Consider the following 21,727-nt stretch of genomic DNA (forward strand, 5'->3'; position numbering starts at 1 on the left):
GGCTTTATTTGCTGTCTCAAAGTGAGCTTTACCTTTAAATTCACCTGTGAAGTCGAAGCCTGGTGGTTTATGATTAATCAGAAATGTCATTTTACTGCTGAAGTGCAGAAATACTTGGGTATATTCCTCAATACATTCAACTGTTACTGTGCTTTGTGTGTGTGACTAAACCGTTCAATTTGCAATTCTGACGCCTTTATTTTGAAGGTTGACACTAAAACCGGAAGCTGATTGCCAGCGGAACACCTTTCAATCGTGCACACACAAAACTTTACTCACTGCCATCCAGGCAGCAGCTCATAATCTTTACATTATAGCTTGTTAACATGTTCATTCATATAACATTAATCTACCTTGTGAGTGGCAATAACTGTGGTTTAAATAAACATATTAAACGTGTAAGAAAAAATACATGGCAGGCAATCAATTCACAGTATTAGTACACATATAAATTGATAGTAGAATTAATATTTTTCTAAATTACATGAGTTAAAATAAAACTATATTTCTAACATGTGTGGTTCCCATGGAGGCGCAGCCTGTACTGAGTCAGCCGTGTGACCAGCTCATTCAGCTGTAGCCTATGCGCCCATTGTTTGTAGTTTAAATAATTAAGCCTGTCAGCCAAAGTCAAGTGTGTGTCTTCAAAGTCAATAGCCAGTCTAAAGGCTGTGGGTGTTCTCTCCAAACAAATCCCTATGGTGTACTAAACAGTATGCCTTTCCATGCAATTTTCATTTCAAATGCGGCTTTATGGGAGCACATGCAAATTTGTGGTGTTGACCTTTCCATTCTCGTCCTGGGCTGGCTCGAGGTTTCCCTTTTTTTTGTAATCCAGGCCCTCTCCAGGCTTGAGATAACAAGAGACGGACAGTGTATCCCTTATCCCTTAGGCAAAAAAGGTTATGTCAATTTTTTCTAAACACAGAAAATACCACAGACATGCCCAAAAGCACAGCGGCCATCTTTCCAAAAGATTTATGAGTGTGTAAATCTCTTATTATGTTCATAAATTATGAGGGTTATAATTGTGCTTCAACCAGACCATATACAACTATCAATCTATCTGTTCATGTGTAGGCTACATTATACAGTTAGTCAGTGTATATGTACTTATTGGTTATTCGTATAGGCATAATTGAATTTACAAAGTTGTATGAATAGATAAACCATGAAAAACTGCACTGTCTTTTGTGTAGATGCTGATTATATCAGATGATTTACGAAATCTGCTTTGTTAAAAACACACTTCACTGAGGCAAAGGGGTATAATTTTCTAAATGTAACTTGTTGAAACCGGACTTTAATGTCCATAAAGGATTCATTTTTTTAAACATTAAGTTAGTCATTGGCAAAACAAAATAGTTGATTATATCTCCAAAGAATCTGTAAAAATGTTTTACGGAGACACCCAGAGTAGGACACTGCAGGAGTTTTATCTTGCTCAAAAAGTTGCAGAAGTAAATGATCAGATTCATACAGCATCTTCATGTAGCCTAGTTTTTGCTGGATTAAAAAAAAAAGGATTAAGTAGGTTTAAAAAAAAAGATAAATAAGACTTAAAAATCACTATCAATAGCATGTCTTCCAATAAAGAGGTTTAAGCAGCTGAAAGAGAAACAGAAAGTCTTTGTGGCTTGCACGTGCCAACACAAACGAAGATCCTCTTCAGGTGTTCAAGTTGTTATTATAAGATAAACAACAAGGTCACTCAGGTGAGAATGACAAGGATGTTTGTTTTAATAGACAGACAAATGTTGGCAGAGAGACTCCACACTGTATAAGCTCTCTGTAGTGAACGTGGAGAGGGAAAGCTGGTACTGCCCTCCAGTGGTTATATAATATGTAACATCACAGTGCTGCAGGGTAAATACACACAGGCTGAAGATACATTTATGTTAGCCTAGAAATCTAGACGCACCCTAGCGGCAGCAAATATATTTGCTCCGCAGGTGGGTCTAGAAACGAGCCATAGGAACTTTTTGAGTCTCGAACACCGTTTGTGTTCACCAATCACAGCGCTCTATCTGTTTAGAGAGTCGTTGGGCGGGCTTAACGCGATGACGACATACATTTTAATTGGCTTGTCAGGCTAACGTCATCCTGCTCTTTGCTCTGATTAGTCGTAGCGCTACCCTATTGCGTGCAGAGGCAGTTTGAAAGACAGCCTTCATCCCGCCCCCTGGATTGAGCCGAGGTCTACCGGCTATCTATGTTCAACCTTACAGCAGTTTATGGCTTTACACAATGCTGTCATTTAATGGTGCACCTAATGTAGAAATAAGGGAAAATTGGTGTGGGGTTTATATATTGGAGGAGCTTTATACCTATGTTATGTCATCAGGGTTATTATGGACTGGGGTTGAGACCTTTGAGACAGACAATATGGGAGATGTTTACTCTGAAACATAGGAAAAGAAGATCTAAGGAAATTCTGCTTTCTGTTCCATTATGGGAATTGTAGGAATTAGATGGACTGCACCTTTAACCTCTTTTCAAGTGCAAAGACACGTGTAAAGGGTTAAGCCAAATTAAAGTGATATACCAGGTTCATAAAACAGAGTTACGTAAAAGAAAAAATACCTGCCCATGGCGTTACAATATTTTATTATTGCTGATTAACTTTCAAACCCTCATGGACAAGGAAATCGCATACATCACAATAATCAATGAAGATAAGCCCAAGGTCATATCACTGGGGGTGATAAAGAGCAGCTTGTTTTAATATCACCCATTAAAGTGCACAAGCACAAAAACAGATGAAGTCTGGCTCTGTGCAATAAGAATATATTTAATCATTTATGGGTTTCTCCTCTTCTCTTTCTACGCTTACGTTGTGTGCACCAAGGCAGAGGATTACAGTAAATTATAGAAAGGACAAGAGATGAATAGATAGGAGGGCAGATAAGGAACAGGGCAAGAAAAGATAAAATGTCTGCAAAGGTTTCTTGTCATCCAGGTCACTGGAAAACCAGAGAGTCTGACAAATCCTCTTGAATGAGGATTCAGGACCGTCCAGTTGGCTTCATCCTCAGCTTTGTTGAGCCGTTATCACCTGGCCAGATAGTGCTCACTAATATCTGAAGGACTAGCTGAACCTTAAACCTTCCTTTTGATTATATAATCTCAATTAGAGGAGGTCCCTCGGCTACTGACAGAAGTGTCTGTACCTTTACCTGGCTTCTGCTGCTGCTACTGCTGCTGCTGCTGCTGCTGCCAGGGCACAAGCACATAGAAGCTGCACAGACTCGCACACGCCACAACCACAGAGACAGAAGGAGAACAGGCTGCCAGGCAGACTCACAGTCGGACGGAGAGGAGCGCACATAACCATGGGCTACTGCAACAGAAGGTGTGGGCTGTTAGCCGGAGCTGTGATTGCTGTAGCCATCCTGGGAGGCGTCATTGAGGGGACAGTGAAGAAGGTATGGTGCTCCAATTTCACCCGGGGTCGGAGGATATGGGGAGTGACATAGTGTATGTGTGTGTGTGTGAGTGTGTGTGTATTCAGAGATCAAGGTGAATCAGGAGAAACGGGAAGGCAAAAGCGGCGTGCGCTTTTTGAGAGCTGCTTCATCTGTCAAACAGGAATTCCTGCTTTCATCCATCAAAAGAAGATCAGCTGTGATTCATTTTTAGAAACTGAAGAGAGAAAATTTGTGATTGAGACATTTTTTTTTGTTTTTCTGGAAAAAATAACATCCACCTAGTTCATGTATCAGCAGGGCAGCTGGCCTGCTGACAGTCTTGAGGCATGTTAAAAATAGACTGTCTGTGTCTGTGGGGTTTAGGGAGCCGTCATTGAGCCTGGAACGACAGCTCGCGAGAACTGGGTGGCTACAGGGGCAAAGGTGTACAGGCAGTTCTGGTTTTTTGACGTGAAAAACCCTCAAGAGGTTGTAAAGAATGGCGCCACTCCAGTGGTTTCGGAAAAAGGTCCTTACACGTACAGGTAAGGTCAAGTTGTTTACTTCTTTTAGCTTTGCTTTAACACAGTGTGCCTCAGACTTTTGAGATGTACTCTCACTCCGTCGTGCTGTCTTCTCTTCCCACATCCAGGACAAGATATCTTCCCAAAGAGGACATCATGTTCAACCCAAATAATACTGTCACCTTCATGCTGCCTCAAGGCGCCATCTTCGAGCCGTCCATGTCAGTGGGACCAGAGGAAGACAGTGTCACCACCCTCAACCTGGCTGTGGCTGTAAGTTGAGTGTCACCCCATGGCACGGTGATTTCCAACTTGATTCAGTCCAGCTGTTAAAGAGTTACTGTTACCTACTGTTCCATGACCTACACAATTCACACTGCGCTGCCCTGTGGTGGGGGGCTGCTTTGGTCTGATGCCACTGGTTTTAGCGATATTTCCAGAACTTTTCGGCTTTTGACATGGTGTTTTTGAGCTGTGAGACATTTGAAAAGACATTTTCTCTCACAAGGCTGTTCCTTTTTATCACACAGAGCTGAAAACTAGCCTTTTCAAATTCTTGCACATGTAGCGGATGTGCACTCACTCCACCTATAAAAGACGTGCTAACCAACCCGCCAAGTGGTTGTCAACCTCTTGGCGAAGAGGTTAGCATCGTCACCTCCGGTGCGGGAGGTCGTGGGATCGAACCCCACCTAGGGCAGGCCGTGAGAAACACAACGTAGAGGGCCAGATATGACATCGGCTACAGTGGTGCCGTGACCCGGATGCCCTGGGTGGAGTGAGTTCAGCGGGGGTGAGTGTAGCGGATGTGCACTCACTCCACCCATAAAAAACGTGCTAACCAACCCGCCAAGTGGTTGTCAACCTCTTGGCAAAGAGGTTAGCATCGTCGTCTCCGGTGCGGGAGGTCGTGGGATCGAACCCCACCTAGGGCAGGCCATGAGAAACACAACGCAGAGGGCCAGATATGACATCGGCTACACACAGTGGCATGCAAAAATGAAAATGCCAGAAAGTTGCCCGAGATGTAGTGTAAGCAAACCATGCTAAATTCTGTATTTATGTTGACAAAATAACAGTTTTCCAATGTAAAGACAGCCGTTGGTTAGCTGATTCATTTGCTAGAAGTTAGCTAATATGCAAAGTGCTAATTTGTACTACTTTAGGTCAGTATTTAAGACAATGTAATGTAATAAAAGTTATCATTGCTTAGTCTTCTACATGTTGTTCAGCCTTGTGTTTTCTACATCCCTTGGCTACTAGACTGTATTTGGCTACTAGCCTACCAGGCTGCTACAGAGTTGCAAAGTCAGCCACAATCATTAGGCTAGCATAATCTTAGCTGTCCTGAACATGTAAGTAGCCTAAATAAAATTAGCAAAATGGTTCTTCAGTAGTTTTACTGCAGGATTTTTAGGGTAGATTCAAAAGTAAGTGGAAATTATGTGTAGTCAGAAATAATGAACTAGATCTTACACCAAAGCTAATGAGCATAGCTGAATAAGCAAATACACCATGCTAAATTCTGTATTTACATGGACAAAATAACAGTTCTTAATGTAAAAGCAGCCATTGGTTAGCTGATTCATTCGCTAGAAGTTAGCTAATATGCAAAGTGTTAATTTGTGCTACTTTAGGTCAGTAACAAGGATTTAAGGCAATGCAATGTAATAAAAGTTTTAGTCTTCTACATGTTGTTCAGCCTTGTGTTTTCTACATCCCTTGGCTACTAGACTGTATTTGGCTACTGCAGGCTACTACAGAGTTGCAAAGTCAGCCACAACCATTAGCATAATCTTAGCCGTCCTGAACATGTAAGTAAATAAAATTAGCAATATGGTTTAGGTATACACAAGAATACTCTTCAGTAGTTTTACTGCAAGATTTTTAGGGTAGAGTCAAAAGTAAGTGGAAATTATGTGTAGCCGTAAATTATAAACAATCTAGACGTCATAAATTTACAATGGCAGTTTTGGGAACATGTGTACGTTTATCTTCTAATATAAAGAGTAAGCAGTTTCAGGAGGAGGCTTACTTGTAATTATACAGTATACTGGCCATAAAAGTGGATTATTTTCTGTCTTATCTCCTGAAGCAACAGCAGCAGTTGTGTGCACAGTAGTGTTTTTTGTGTTGTGCATGTGTATCAGTCTGGACCCATACTGTTGCACTTTTTAAACTGACACCAACACTCATGAATAAATTATAACTTGCTGATCTTGTTCCAAAATGTTTTTGTTTTTTTTCCTGTCAGGGTGGTTATTCGCTGTTAGATCATAAATTGCTCAATTTACTGATATGGAACAGCAAATCCTCCTTGTTCCAGTACCGCACAGTCAAGGAACTGCTGTGGGGTTACAGAGATCCCATGTTGAAAGGAACCGTGGGCCTGTTTGATACTGTAAGTAAACACATATTTTAGCTTTATTTTTTGTAACACCCCAGAAACGAGATGATTTAATTAACTGAACATTTGTTCTTTAGTACAATGGCACCTATGATGGCCCCTATAATGTCTTCACCGGAAAGGACGACATCTCCAAAGTGGGAATTATTGACAGGTGGATGGGAGAGAGGTGAGGTGAAGGGACGATCTCATTGTGTTGTGATATTTCAAGCTGTTGAATGAAATCTGCACATATCTTGATAAGTTTGTTTGTTCATGTATTTATTTTAATTTTATTTAAAAAAAACTTTAATATGTAATTTTACAAATTTGTCGAATTTCTCCCAAACAGGAGTTTACCTTTCTGGAATGACAAATACTGCAACATGATCAACGGCACAGGTGAAGCTCGTGCTACAAATGTCTTCTTAAAAGCTGCATATGTTTTTTTTTCGAACGCCACTTAAAACACATGTAGAACCCGATAATGTAATAAATCCCGGATAATGTAATAACCCCAATAATGTAATAAAAAATTTCACTTGAGTGGATTGAAAATGTAATAAAACCTGATAATGTAACAACTTCCCAATAATGTAATAAAGTGCATTTCCCAATAATCTAATACACTCTTAACCAATAATGTAATAAAGTATTACATTAACGGGAGGTTATTATATTATCAGGTTAGTCTTCATTTCCAACCAAGTAATGGGTGATCCATTATTTGGTTTCAAGTGGTGTGTTCAAGGTTATATTTCTGTGTAAGCATGCCACAAGCTCCAGAGTGCCACCAACAGGTCAAAGTTGGACATGCATGAATGGTTAACGTTGACCCGTTCATCCGTTTTCACAAACGATGTATAACTGGAGCCTTTTTCCGCCATATTGGATTTCCGCCATCTTTGATTTGATCAAAAACCTTTAAAAGGCCTCTCTTGTCACAAATTTTGTCTAATCTTCTTGAAACTTCGCCCAGGTGATATTCAGATCATGACACACAAATGCCTTAAGCATTCTTCTTCAAATTCAAAGGCGCTTAGCCGTGACAGCCAATCAAACTTGACATTGAGGTCGCCAAACAGGAAGTAAGCCCATTTCTCAGCAACGATTTAACAACCGAACTTGGTACATAGACTCATGACATCATCCTGGGGACACCCAAAACATCTGGTGACCTTTGACCTCTCGGCGGACACATATTCTGTCCAATCTTAATGAAACTTTGCGTATGATCTTCAGACCAAGCTGAACAAATGTGTCAAACAGATTCTTCTAAAATTTAAAAACAGCTTGGCTGTGACGGCCAACCAAATACGACAGCATGGCTGCAAAACATGGTCCATAGATTCATGACATCATCCTGGGGATACCACAAAAAAGTGTGACCTTTGACCTTGGGGGGCGCTGTGTTTAAACTGCTTTCTCTTCACATGTGTGGATTTGAAACGTATTTACTTTTTTATACTTATTATACTTTAAATGTCTGCTTATACTGTTACTGTTTTTTTCTCCACGAAAACAGTTTTTTTCTAAACGAAAAAAAAATCATAAAACAAAAAAACAAAAACATTCATTCATGCTCTGGAGCTTGTGTTGCTTACACAGAAATATAACCTTGAACACACCACTTGAAACCAAGTAATGGGTGATCTCCTGTTAAATTATTACATTATTGGAGTATTGTTACATTATCAGGTCCTTTGAAATGAAGACTAACCTGATAATGTAATAACCCCCTGTTAATGTAATACTTTATTACATTATTGGTTAAGAGTGTATTACATTATTGGGAAGTTATTACATTATCAGGTTTTATTACATTTTCAATCCACTCAAGTGAAATTTTTAATTACATTATTGGAGATTTATTACATTATCGGGTTCTACAACACACCTTACTGACCTTGTTTCCTCTCCTCTTCTTCTTCAGATGCCTCCTCCTTCCCTCCCTTTGTAGACAAGAAAAAGCCTCTATATTTCTTCTCGTCAGACATCTGCAGGTGATAAAAGGATTTAAGTCTGTGGGAGTAATTTCATCTGATTTAATCAAACTGTCTGACTTATTTCCTCTCAGTAACCACTAGAGGTCAGAGCCTTCCAATACCATAAACCACAGTCTTCTTACTTGAGTCAGTCAGATTTAAGATGCTCCATTGAGCTAGGAGGTCAAGTCCTCAAAGATTCGTGAAATCACCCGTGTTGTTTTATCCTCAGGTCCGTGTCGGCCGGCTACGAGGAGAGTTTAGATCTCAAAGGGATTGAGGTGTACCGCTTCGCCCTCCAGCCATCCACCATGGCCTCCCCTACAGTCAATCCAAACAACAGATGTTTCTGCAGAGATCCAGTCACCACCAAGGACTGCACCATGGCAGGAGTACTGGACATCAGCTCTTGTCAAGGAGGTCAGTTTGCATTTGGTTTACAGCATCAGAGTTTTATCAGCAGCAATTGCTCTGTAAAGTGACATTGAGACTTATCAATGTTTTCTTGTCGTCTGAACAGGAAAACCTATCTACATCTCTCTGCCCCACTTCCTTCACGGCAGTCCTTCCCTGCGACAGTCTGTTCTGGGTCTCAATCCTGATGAGAAGCACCATAAAACCTTCCTTGACGTAGAACCTGTAAGACACTGGAGACGTTCATCTGCGTGATCTTTGACTTGAAGGGGCAGTGACTCCAACACTAATGAATTTTTGTGGTGTTTTTCCTCTCAGACGACCGGGTCCACCCTGAGGTTTGCAAAGAGAATTCAAGTGAATATGATGTACGGACCATCAAAAGTCATTACGTAAGTTCTCTTTTAGCTTTTAAATAGAAAACCTTTTGGGAAATACACTTAAATTTGCTTTCTTGACTGGAGTCAGAGGACACTGGTAGCTTAGCAAAGAGACTGAGGACAGGAGGAATCAGTTAGCCTGGTTCTGTTTAACAGAAACAAAATCTGACCACCAGCCTCTTTAACATGATGGGGAGAAAAAAAAAAAGCCTGTATATGTTTCACAATTGCAATTTGTGGTTGAGCTGGTTTTGCAAATTATTTTTTGGACCGCTAAGAAAACTGCTAAACTTCCCTTTCTTTGGCTGTAGCTCCATATTTAGCATGCCATCTATCGTGTCATCTGACTAACCTCCAGCAAGAAAACAAATGCACTTTTTATTTTATTTTTTAAGACAGAAACATGCACTGGATGCCAACTGATCAACTCTTTTCCACAGGGTTCTTAAGAAGGTCAAGGATTATACCATATTCCCTCTTGTTTGGATGAATGAGGTAAGATAAAAATAGAGCCTTGCAGTCAAGAAGTGCATTGTCTGTTTGCTCGTATTTGCATGTTAATCAGTCCTCTCTCTCTCCGTCTCCTCTGTGTAACCAGACAGCGACGCTGGATGAAGAAACAGCAGACATGTTTAAGGAGATAACAAGAGACGGATAGTGTATCCCTTAGGCAAAAAAGGTTATGTCAATTTTTTCTAAACACAGAAAATACCACAGACATGTCTGAAAGCAACAGCGGCCATCTTTCCAAAAGATTTATGAGTGTGTAAATCTCTTATTATGTTCATAAATTATGAGGGTTATAATTGTGCTTAAACCAAACCATATACAACTATCAATCTATCTGTTTATGTGTAGGCTACATTATACAGTTAGTGTATATGTACTTATTGGTTATTCGTATAGGCATAATTTAATTTACAAAGTTGAATAAATAAACCATGAAAAATTGAACTGTCTTTTATGTAGATGCTGATTATATCAGATGATTTATGAAATCTGCTTTGTTAAAAACACACTTCTCTGAGGCACAGGGGTATAATTTTCCAAATGTAACTTGTTTAAACTGGACTGTGTCCAATCTTATGTGTCAATCAGGATTCATGTTTTTAAACATTAAAGATCCCATATTATGAAAAACACGTTTTTTCTGGTCTCCTCATATATAAACTGGTCCTCCCTGAGCCTACCCACTCCTACAATGAGGAAAGCAGACGATTCCTGCATCGACTCTGCAGCCCACCCACTGGTAAAACGGTGCTAAAACAGGCTGTTCAGACTCAGCTCCTGTGGTGACGTAAGGACAGGAGTTAGGCCGGCCCCTCTGCGCGAGAACACTCCCACCACGTCTGTTACACATCTGCCCTGTTCCTAGTATGGCTGCAGTGCACAGCAGGAAACTCCTGAGCTAAGTTGATGAAATACCGACCAATTTTTAGTCATTAAGTGGTAATGTTTTTTGCCATGTACAGTAACCATGTTACTTAACAAAATAAAATTTATTGTAGACTGATCGGTTCATTGTAAAACATTTATTTATTTACGTAAATGTGGTGATTTCAGTAGGCCTACATAGCCCAGCTCCTCCTCACTTTTTATTCAAACAAACTAATGCCACTGCCACAGTCAGGGCCGTTGCTAGGAATTCTGGGCCCCCTGAAAGAATACTAAAGTGGGCCCCTACCCCAGACTTTTCCACTTTTTTTTCTAAGACTACGTTTTTATTTAGCCTACTGTGTTTTGATGCTAATGCAGCATTACTATGAGTCATTAGTTGTCTTATGCAGAATAAATCAGTACAGAGATTAGATTTATTGGGTTTTTTGTGGGCCCTACTGGGTGCTGGGCCCCTAGAATTTAGTCTAGTACGAAGAGGGGGGTATCATGCACCCCCCGGAAATATACTTCTAACCAGTGTTTCTAGATTGGAAAAAATGTGTAGAAAATGATGAGCTATGTTAAAAAGTTGTCAGAATGTCCCATGTATCATTTTTATGCAAATTAGTGCCGCCATTATCGAAAAAACCTAATTTCACTATATCTCAGCCAATACTGCAGATATCTGAACAAATAAGGTGTCTAGACCCATGTTTTGGGGGTCAGAGATCACAATAAAACTATTCATAAAGTGATCACATGTTGGTGGCATGCTAGTAAGCAAACCTAACCCTTTTACCAATTACAAGACGCCAATATTGGAGATACCAAATAAGGTGTCTAGACAGAGGTTGTTGTGTGTTTAACCAAGGTTTATTTGGATCAAACATCACAATAGAACTCTTGTTGATGTGACCACTCTTCTCTTTCCCATGCCAGATAAACAGTCAAGTAAATGGTTCTCCACTAGGCATCACTCATCATCGTTTTCACTGAAATCATCAGAGTTCAGTGCTCACAACTCACAACTCATCCTCTCCTTCCTCTTTCTCCTCCTCTTCCTGTTCATGCTCTCCAGTGTCATGGGGATCAACCAGTGAAGTTGGTAGGATAGGACCACAGGACCACACCGGTTTCAACACTCCTTCATCAGTCTTCAACCATCCCTGCCCCTCATCATAGGGTTTTGGTTTTTCCAGAATAGGTTCATCAGCTGGCTAGTACAAGGCGACACAGTAGTTCACACGTCAGGCATGTGGCTTCAGAGCAGAGTGGCATGGAGGAAGGCCAGCCAGGTCAACCTTAGACTTGCAAGTGAGTTTCTTGTCCTCCCCCACCATGTTGCGTAGCAACTTGGCACGGACAACATCCACTGAAGACTCACAACTCTGTCCAGACATCAGACAGGTGAATTGCTCCAACTGCCTCAGCATCTCAGGCTTGACACTCTAGCAGTCACTGAGTTGACTGAATACGTGAAATCGGGGATTCTTCTGGCATGGGAAAGAGAAGAGTGGTCACATCAAATAGAGTTCTATTATGATGTTTGATCCAAATAAACCTTGGTTAAACACACAACAACCTCTGTCTAGACACCTTATTTGGTATCTCCAATATTGGCGTCTTGTAATTGGTAAAAGGGTTAGGTTTGCTTACTAGCATGCCACCAACATGTGATCACTTTATGAATAGTTTTATTGTGATCTCTGACCCCCAAAACATGGGTCTAGACACCTTATTTGTTCAGATATCTGCAGTATTGGCTGAGATATAGTGAAATTAGGTTTTTTCGATAATGGCGGCACTAATTTGCATAAAAATGATACATGGGACATTCTGACAACTTTTTAACATAGCTCATCATTTTCTACACATTTTTTCCAATCTAGAAACACTGGTTAGAAGTATATTTCCGGGGGGTGCATGATACCCCCCTCTTCGTACTAGACTAATTATCATCACCTTTCTCCCCAGTTGTTAAATTTCATCAATGAGACCAACATTAATCTCCTAAAAAGAATTTAACCAGCCAGCGGTAAACCTCTAAAAGCATGCGGATACGTTACTTGGCTCGTTTTCTCCTCCGGGAGGAGGACAGATGTCTGTCCCAGCCAATCAGGTCAGTAGTGACAGCCGCTGCCCTGGTCCCCGGTCGGGGCTCGCACAGACTCTGCACTTCTTCCAAACAAACATCGGAGCAAACTGACCAGACTCTGGATTAAACTGACTTTCTCGCATGAAAAAATATTAAAACTGTGATGTGTAAATAGTGCTTCAGCCAGAATTAAAACAGGACAGCTGATGCTAATTTCTGTTAACCCGTCTATGAGATTTTACATTATACGTTAGCATTAAGCCAGCGGACTTTATGCTTAGTTGTGATGGCTGTGTGTGTTTTGAACGTTGTTTAAAGCCTAGTTTGGGACTATTGGGAGCTACATGAACCACGAGACCGCACTGGCGGCAACGTCAACAGCTGTCGCCACTCTGTTATCAATCGCTCTAGCCATAGTGATACATCCACCCATAAACATTAGCCCATGCTACCGTTAACCACATCCTGTCCTTGAGGCAGAATTTTTCCTACTATGGCCCCGCCAAGACCCGCCGTACTAGGCCTCTGATTGGCTGAGAGGGGCAGGCAAGGCTGTGACAGACGGAGCTCATTAACATTTAAAGGTGCAGGCACAGAAACAGCTTGTTCTCAGTAGAGCTCGTTTGAGCGACTTTTAGACAGCTGCCATTCAGGACCACGGATCAGTTTGGGGCAATACATTTCGAATACAGTGTAGTTGGACGTCTGACAGCTGTGTGAAGTTGATTAAAAAGAGTATAATATGGGACCTTTAAGTTAGTCATTGGCAAAACAAAATAGTTGATTGTAACTCCAAAGAATCTGTAATTTCTTTTTACAGAGACACCCAGAGTAGGACACTGCAGGAGTTTTATCTAATGTTGCTCAAAAAGTTGCAGAAGTAAATTACCAGATTCATACAGTATCTTCATATCTATTTATTTTACACAAATGAAGTCAAGTGAGCATTTATCTGACAAGACCCTTGTTGAAAGTGTAGTAAGTTTTTGTTGGATTAAAAAAAGTAATAAGTGGGTTTTTAAAAAAGATAAATACGACTTAAAAATCACTATCAATAACATGTCTTCCAATAAAGAGGTTTAAGCAGCTGAAAGAGAAACAGAAAGTCTTTGTGGCTTGCACGTGCCAACACAAACGAAGATCCTCTTCAGGTGTTCAAATTGTTTTTGTAAGATAAACAACAAGGTCACTCAGGTGAGAATGACAAGGATGTTTGTTTTAATAGACAGACAAATGTTGGCAGAGAGACTCCACATTGTATAAGCCAGTGTTTTTCAACCTTGGGGTCGGGACCCCGCATGTGGTCGCCTGAAATTCAAATGGGGTCGCCTGAATTGTGTTGTAATTGATTAAAAAACAAACAAACTTTCTGATAAAGATATATATATATATATTTAATTAATTATTATTCTTTTAAAAAATTTGACTAAAAACACCACACACAATCTTAAACAACTGTATTCTATACTTTCACTTTTTCGAATATAAATCGAGTTCAAACAAAATACAGCATATAAAAATATCTGAGCTGGCACATCGTGATTGTGGGGTCGCCAGTAATTTGTGATGTCAAAATGGGGTCACATGCCAAAAAAGGTTGGGAACCACTGGTATAAGCTCTATGTAGTGAACGTGGAGAGGGAAAGGTGGCACTGCCCTCCAGTGGTTATAATATGTAACATCACAGTGCTGCAGGGTAAATACACACAGGCTGAAGATACATTATGTTCAACCGTACAGCAGTTTATGGCTTTACACAATGCTGTCATTTTAAAGGGACATCAATGAGGCACCTGCTGTAGAAATAAGGGGAAGTTGGTGTGGGGTTTATATATTGGAGGAGCTTTATACCTATGTCATAGTGATGTCATCAGGGTTATTATGGTCTGGGGTTGAGACCTTTAAGACAGACAATATGGGAGATGTTTACTCTGAAACATAGGAAAAGAAGATCTAAGGAAATTCTGCTTTCTGTTCCATTATGGGAATTGTAGGATTTAGATGAACTGCACCTTTGACTTCTTTTCAAGCGCAAAGGCACGTGTAAAGGGTTAAGCCAAATTAAAGTGATATACCAGGTTCATAAAACAGAGTTACGTAAAAAGAAAAAACACCTGCCCATGGCGTTACAATATTTTATTATTGCTGATTAACTTTCAAACCCCCATGGACAAGGAAATGGCATACATCACAATAATCAATCAAGATAAGCCCGAGGTCATATCACTGGGGGTGATAAAGAGCAGCTTGTTTTAATCTCCCCCATTAAAGTGCACAAGCACAAAAACAGATAAAGTCTGGCTCTGTGCAATAAGAATATTCAATCATTTATGGGTTTCTCCTCTTCTCTTTCTACGCTTACGTTGTGTGCACCAAGGCAGAGGATTAAATTATAGAAAGGACAAGAGATGAATAGATAGGAGGGCAGATAAGGAACAGGACAAGAAAAGATAAAATGTCTGCAAAGGTTTCTTGTCATCCAGGTCACTGGGAAACCAGAGAGTCTGACAAATCCTCTTGAATGAGGATCCAGGACCGTCCAGTTGGCTTCATCCTGCTGCTGTTAGTAATTATAAAATGAGACAAAATCAATGGGAGGCTAAAAATAAAAACGTCAGGGCTCTTTCTATCTGAACTCAACTTTATTTTGTGCACTTTCTCCCCCCTCTCAACTCTTCGCCTCAGCTTTGTTGAGCCGTTATCACCTGGCCAGATAGTGCTCACTGATATCTGAACGAGCGTGTCACTCAGCTGAACCTTAAACCTTCCTTTTGATTATATAATCTCAATTAGAGGAGGTCCCTCAGCTACTAACAGAAGTGTCTGTGCCTTTACCTGGCCTCTGCTGCACTGTCAGCTCCTCTGATGGTTCAGCCTGCCTGTGCTGCTACTACTGCTGCTGCTGCTGCTGCTGCTGCCAGGGCACAAGCACATAGAAGCTGCACAGACTCGCACACGCCACAACCACAGAGACAGAAGGAGAACAGGCTGCCAGGCTGCCAGGCAGACTCACAGTCGGACGGATAGGAGCGCACATAACCATGGGCTGCTGCAACAGAAGGTGTGGGCTGTTAGCCGGAGCTGTGATTGGGGCGGCGGTAGCCATCCTGGGAGGTGTTCTGATCCCAGTGGGGAACAGCGTCATTGAGGGGACAGTGAAGAAGGTATGGTGCTCCAATTTCACCCGGGGTCGGAGGATATGGGGAGTGACAGAGTGTATGTGTGTGTGTGTGTGTGAGTGTGTACGCAGAGATCAAGGTGAATCAGGAGAAACGGGAAGGCAAAAGCGGCGTGCGCTTTTTGAGAGCTGCTTCATCTGGTAAACAGGAATCTGTGCTGAAAGCCAAGTCCTGCTTTCATCCATCAAAAGAAGATCAGCTGTGATTCATTTTTAGAAACTGAAGAGAGAAAATTAGCGATTGAGACATTTTTGTTTTTCTGTAAAAAAAAAACAGAGCATCCACCTAGTTCATGTATCAGCAGGGCAGCTGGCCTGCTGACAGTCTTGAGGCATGTTAAAAATAGACTGTCTGTGTCTGTGGGGTTTAGGAAGCCGTCATTGAGCCTGGAACGACAGCTCACGAGAACTGGGTGGCTACAGGGGCAAAGGTGTACAGGCAGTTCTGGTTTTTTGACGTGAAAAACCCTCAAGAGGTTTTACAGTATGGCGCCATTCCAGTGGTTTTGGAAAAAGGTCCTTACACGTACAGGTAAGGTCAAGTTGTTTACTTCTTTTAGCTTTTCTTTAACACAGTGTGCCTCAGACTTTTGAGATGTACTCTCACTCCGTCGTGCTTCATCTGATGACATTTAACGTACAAGAAAAATGTCTTCTCTTCCCGCATCCAGTACAAGATATCTTCCCAAAGAGAACATCACGTTCAACCCAAATGATACTGTCACCTTCATGCTGCCTCAAGGCGCCATCTTCGAGCCATCCATGTCAGTGGGACCAGAGGAAGACAATGTCACCACCCTCAACCTGGTTGTGGCTGTAAGTGAATGTCACCCCATGGCACGGTGATTTCCAACTTGATTCAGTCGAGCTGTTCAAGAGTTACTGTTATCTACTGTTCCGTGACCTACACAATTCACACTGCGCTGCCCTGTGGTGGGCTGCTGTCACTGGTTTTAGCGATGTTTCCAGAACTTTTCGGCTTTAGACAAGGTGTTTTTGAGCTGTGAGACGTTTAAAAAGACATTTTCTCTCACAAGGTTGTTCCTTTTTATCACACAGAGCTGAAAACTAGCCTGAATTTTGCAAGAAATACTGCAGAAAAACAGCAGCCTGTATGTTTCACATAAGCCTTGTTTCCACTGTCAGTACGGTACGGCACAGTACGGATCGGTACGGGTACGGTTCGGGTCGGATATGGTCAGCTTTTCCATTGTATAAAGGGGACCTTCAGGGGTGGGTGGAGTGCGTGTCGAAGCATCACTACGTCGACTAAAGGCCCCCCTCACCGCCCCGACTATTGCCGACCAGAGCGATTGATATAACAGAGTGGCGATAGGACTCCCATAGAAATACAGACCAATTTTAAGTCATAAAGTGGTAATAATCTTTGCCATGTACAATAACCATGTTGACTTAACAAAATAAAATGTATTAGACTGATCGGTTCATTGTAAAACATTTATTTATTTACGTAAATTTGGTGATTTCAGTATGTAGCCCAGAGGCAGCCCTGCTCACTTTTCATTCAAACTGTCTGCCACAGTTGTTAAATTTCATCAATGAGACTAACATTAATCTGCTAAAAAGAATTTAACCAGCCAGCGATAAACCTCTAAAAGCGTGTGGATACGTTACTTGGCTCGTTTTCTCCCCTGGGATGAAGACGGAGCTCATTTCTGTTAGCCCGTTTATGGTGTTTTACATTATACGTTAGCATTAAGCTAGTGGACTTTATGCTTAGTTGTGACACTGGCTGTGTGTGTTTTGAACGTTGTTTCAAACTATGTGGGTTTGATTAACCATCTTTGATGCTTAAAGCAGAAGTAAGTGGAATGTTTTTGTTAATATAAGTCTTAAATAGTTATATCTTCCGACAGCAATCACTTATATAGAGTGTTTGGTCCGAAACACAGGTCTGTCAGTCACTCAGCTTTGCTGTAAGCCGAGGAGAAAACTTTCCTTGTATCCTACAACCTTTATCCAATGAGGAGAGAGAAGGGCATAAAGGGGCGGTCCTCTCTGTGTGTGCAGCCAAGGGATGCGCGTGAATAGGGACGAGGGCGGGGACTGCTAACTCGATCGGCTGACAAGAAGTTAGCCAAAACGACCGGATCGCTTACTTCTGCTTTAAATACGTATTGCCGCTATATTGCTTTACTCCTCATTTTATTTTATGTGCCATGCATTTTTACTGTAGGGCAGGCTAGGACACTAGCAACTGGCTCGCGGCCCGGTTGTGTTGTTGTGCTTCAGATATCCGTTGCGCTGCGCGATGACGCTAGACCAATCACCAGCTCGCAGTGCTTTGGCTCCTTCCTAAGGGAACCGGTCCTGTGTGCTAGGTACCCCAACCAGAAGGGTTACAAAAATGGTAACGGGATTGAAGAACTGCAGTTTCTGTGATGTAGTCTACTGTTTTAAAGATATAGCTAGTATTCTACAGACTTGATTAGGCTATGCAACAAAGAAACCAAAAATGTTAAAGAAAAATTGCTATATTTTGCATTTTCAAATGGCATGCAAAACTGAAAATGCCAGAATAAGTTGCCCGAGATGTAGTGTAGCGTATAGCTAAGATGTCTGCAGCCATTGGTTAGCTGATTTATTCACTAGAAGTTTAGCCAATATGCAAAGTGCTAATTTGTACTACTTTAGGTCAGTAACAAGGATTTAAGACAATGTAATAAAGGTTATCATTGCTTAGTCTTCTACATGTTGTTCAGCCTTGTGTTTTCTACATCCCTTGGCTACTAGACTGTTGGCTACTAGCCTACCAGGCTACTACAGAGTTGCCAAGTCAGCCACAATCATTAGCATAATCTTAGCCGTCCTGAACATGTAAGTAAATAAAATTAGCAAAATGGTTCTTCAGTAGTTTTACTGCAGGATTTTTAGGGTAGATTCAAAAGTAAGTGGAAATTATGTGTAGCCGGAAATTATGAACAATCTAGACGTCATAAATTTACAATGGCAGTTTTGGGAACATGTGTACGTTCTTCTAATATAAAGAGTAAGCAGTTTCAGGAGGAGGCTTACTTGTAATTATGCAGTATACCGGCCATAAAAGTGGATTATTTTCTGTCTTATCTCCTGAAGCAACAGCAGCAGTTGTGTGCACAGCAGTTTTTTGTGTTGTGCATGTGTATCAGTCTGGACCCATACTGTTGCACTTTTTAAACTGACACCAACTTATGAATAAACTTGCTAATCTTGTTCCAAAATGTTTTTTTGTTTTTTTTCCTGTCAGGGTGCTTATTCGCTGGTTCCAAAACCATTTCATGCAGTGCTCCAGACTATGATATTGGCCAGCAGATCCTCCTTGTTCCAGTACCGCACAGTCAAGGAACTGCTGTGGGGTTACAGAGATCCCATGTTGAAAGGAACCGTGGGCCTGTTTGATACTGTAAGTAAACACATATTTTAGCTTTATTTTTTGTGACACCCCAGAAACGAGATGATTTAATTAACTGAACATTTGTTCTTTAGTACAATGGCACCTATGATGGCTCCTATAATGTCTTCACTGGAAAGGACGACATCTCCAAAGTGGGAATTATTGACAGGTGGATGGGAGAGAGGTGAGGTGAAGGGACGATCTCATTGTGTTGTGATATTTCAAGCTGTTGAATGAAATCTGCACATATCTTGATAAGTTTGTTTGTTCATGTATTTATTTTAATTTTATTAAAAAAACTTTAATATGTAATTTTACAAATTTGTCGAATTTCTCCCAAACAGGAGTTTACCTTTCTGGAATGACACATACTGTGACATGATCAACGGCACAGGTGAAGCTCGTGCTACAAATGTCTTCTTAAAAGCTGCATATATGTTTTTTTCTTTAAAACACACCTTACTGACCTTGTTTCCTCTCCTCTTCTTCTTCAGATGCCTCCTCCTTCCCTCCCTTTGTAGACAAGAAAAAGCCTCTATATTTCTTCTCGTCAGACATCTGCAGGTGATAAAAGGATTTAAGTCTGTGGGAGTAATTTCATCTGATTTAATCAAACTGTCTGACTTCTTTCCTCTCAGTAACCACTAGAGGTCAGAGCCTTCCAATATCATAAACCACAGTCTTCTTACTTGAGTCAGTCAGATTTAAGATGCTCCATTGAGCTAGGAGGTCAAGTCCTCAAAGATTCGTGAAATCACCTGTGTTGTTTTATCCTCAGGTCCGTGTCGGCCGGCTACGAGGAGAGTTTAGATCTCAAAGGGATTAAGGTGTACCGCTTCGCCCTCCAGCCATCCACCATGGCCTCCCCTACAGTCAATCCAAACAACAGATGTTTCTGCAGAGATCCAGTCACCACCAAGAACTGCACCATGGCAGGAGTACTGGACATCAGCTCTTGTAAAGGAGGTCAGTTTGCATTTGGTTTACAGCATCAGAGTTTTATCAGCGGCAATTGCTCCGTAAAGTGACATTGAGACTAATCAATGTTTTCTTGTCGTCTGAACAGGAAGACCTATCTACATCTCTCTGCCCCACTTCCTTCACGGCAGTCCTTCCCTGCGACAGTCTGTTCTGGGTCTCAATCCTGATGAGAAGCACCATAAAACCTTCCTTGACGTAGAACCTGTGAGAGACTGGAGACGTTCATCTGCGTGATCTTTGACTTGAAGGGGCAGCGACTCCAACACTAATGAATTTTTGTGGTGTTTTTCCTCCCAGACAACCGGGTTCACCCTGAGGTTTGCAAAGAGAATTCAAGTGAATATGATGTACGGACCATCAAAAGTCATTACGTAAGTTCTCTTTTAGCTTTTAAATAGAAAACCTTTTGGGAAATACACTTAAATTTACTTTCTTGACTGGAGTCAGAGGACACTGGAAGCTTAGCAAAGAGACTGAGGACAGGAGGAATCAGTTAGCCTGGTTCTGTTTAACAGAAACAAAATCTGACCATGCACCAGGCAGGCTCTTTAAATCTCAAAAAAAAGCCTGTATATGTTTCACAATTGCAATTTGTGGTTGAGCTGGTTTTGCAAATTATTTTTTGGACCGCTAAGAAAACTGCTAAACTTCCCTTTCTTTGGCTGTAGCTCCATATTTAGCATGCCATCTATCGTGTCATCTGACTAACCTCCAACAAGAAAACAAATGCACTTTTTTTTTTTTTTTAAGACAGAAAAATGCACTGGATGCCAACTAATCAACTCTTTTCCACAGGGTTCTTAAGAAGGTCAAGGATTATACCATATTCCCTCTTGTTTGGATGAATGAGGTAAGATAAAAATAGAGCCTTGCAGTCAAGAAGTGCATTGTCTGTTTGCTCGTATTTGCATGTTTATCAGTCCTCTCTCTCTCTCTCCGTCTCCTCTGTGTAACCAGACGGCGACGCTGGATGAAGAAACAGCAGACATGTTTAAGGCGGAGCTCACCTCCCGTATCCAGATGTTGGAGACGATACAGCAGGTGCTGCTGGGCACAGGTGTGGCCATCTTCGCCCTGTGCTTCATCTCTTACTGTGTGGTGAGGCGGCGTGATTCCATTACGGTCTAGTGTGAATGCATCGGTGTCTGCTGCTGTATGGACGCTGCGGGCATCGTGCATTTCAGCTGCTTTGGGACATCAAACCTTTTTGATATAGACTTGCACTTTTTTTTTTTATAATTTTAGTGTTATTTCTAATGTCATACTTCCTTTGATACAATGCAAGGGGGGTGAAAACTGTGATTTTGTAAAGCTCCAGAGCTCAATTATTTTGCAGAGTGTATTATTTAAAGTGCTAACACTGTAACATCAACTCAATCAGGTATTTCTATAGGCGGAGCAGGAGGAGAATCCTTTAACTGTCAGGTTAATCATCCGAAAACAGAGGAAAAATTAATTAGTTTGACATCCTTAAAAGAAAAAGAGAGAGAGAAATGTACATTAATTATTTCTTGCACAAATGTTCATATTCTTTGCTGAACCAATGTCTTCAAGATGAATAAAAAGCTGACAGAGTGAGCTTTCACTGGGCGTCCTGCCTCGAGTA

The 21,727-nt window shown here is 41.2% G+C and overlaps 2 protein-coding genes across 2 annotated transcripts in view; both read left to right on the top strand.

The window, feature by feature from the left end:
• LOC311006525 (platelet glycoprotein 4-like) overlaps positions 1–21,249 on the top strand; it is a gene marked incomplete at its 3' end in the record, with an annotated part of 23,713 nt that extends 2,464 nt beyond the window's left edge. The window contains exons 2-13 of the mRNA XM_083999372.1: positions 3,135–3,425; positions 3,792–3,952; positions 4,060–4,204; positions 18,994–19,149; positions 19,233–19,324; positions 19,485–19,534; positions 19,635–19,704; positions 19,919–20,106; positions 20,207–20,325; positions 20,419–20,492; positions 20,917–20,971; positions 21,079–21,249. Coding sequence (XP_083855498.1) covers positions 3,333–3,425; positions 3,792–3,952; positions 4,060–4,204; positions 18,994–19,149; positions 19,233–19,324; positions 19,485–19,534; positions 19,635–19,704; positions 19,919–20,106; positions 20,207–20,325; positions 20,419–20,492; positions 20,917–20,971; positions 21,079–21,249 — 1,374 coding nt within the window. The 5' untranslated portion in view covers positions 3,135–3,332. The remainder of the gene's footprint in view (positions 1–3,134; positions 3,426–3,791; positions 3,953–4,059; positions 4,205–18,993; positions 19,150–19,232; positions 19,325–19,484; positions 19,535–19,634; positions 19,705–19,918; positions 20,107–20,206; positions 20,326–20,418; positions 20,493–20,916; positions 20,972–21,078) is intronic.
• On the top strand, positions 5,895–10,149 carry LOC311006458 (platelet glycoprotein 4-like; the record flags this gene model as incomplete). Its single annotated transcript, XM_083999303.1, has 10 exons — positions 5,895–5,915; positions 6,186–6,332; positions 6,416–6,507; positions 6,670–6,719; positions 8,251–8,320; positions 8,535–8,722; positions 8,823–8,941; positions 9,035–9,108; positions 9,537–9,591; positions 9,695–10,149. The coding sequence occupies 10 exons, from the start codon at positions 5,895–5,897 to the stop codon at positions 9,752–9,754; spliced, it is 876 nt and encodes a 291-aa protein (XP_083855429.1). The 3' UTR covers positions 9,755–10,149.
• Positions 21,250–21,727: the final 478 nt, after the last annotated feature.

The sequence above is a fragment of the Trachurus trachurus genome (assembly GCF_905171665.1).
Source record: "Trachurus trachurus genome assembly, chromosome: 23".
Classification (NCBI taxonomy): domain Eukaryota; kingdom Metazoa; phylum Chordata; class Actinopteri; order Carangiformes; family Carangidae; genus Trachurus; species Trachurus trachurus.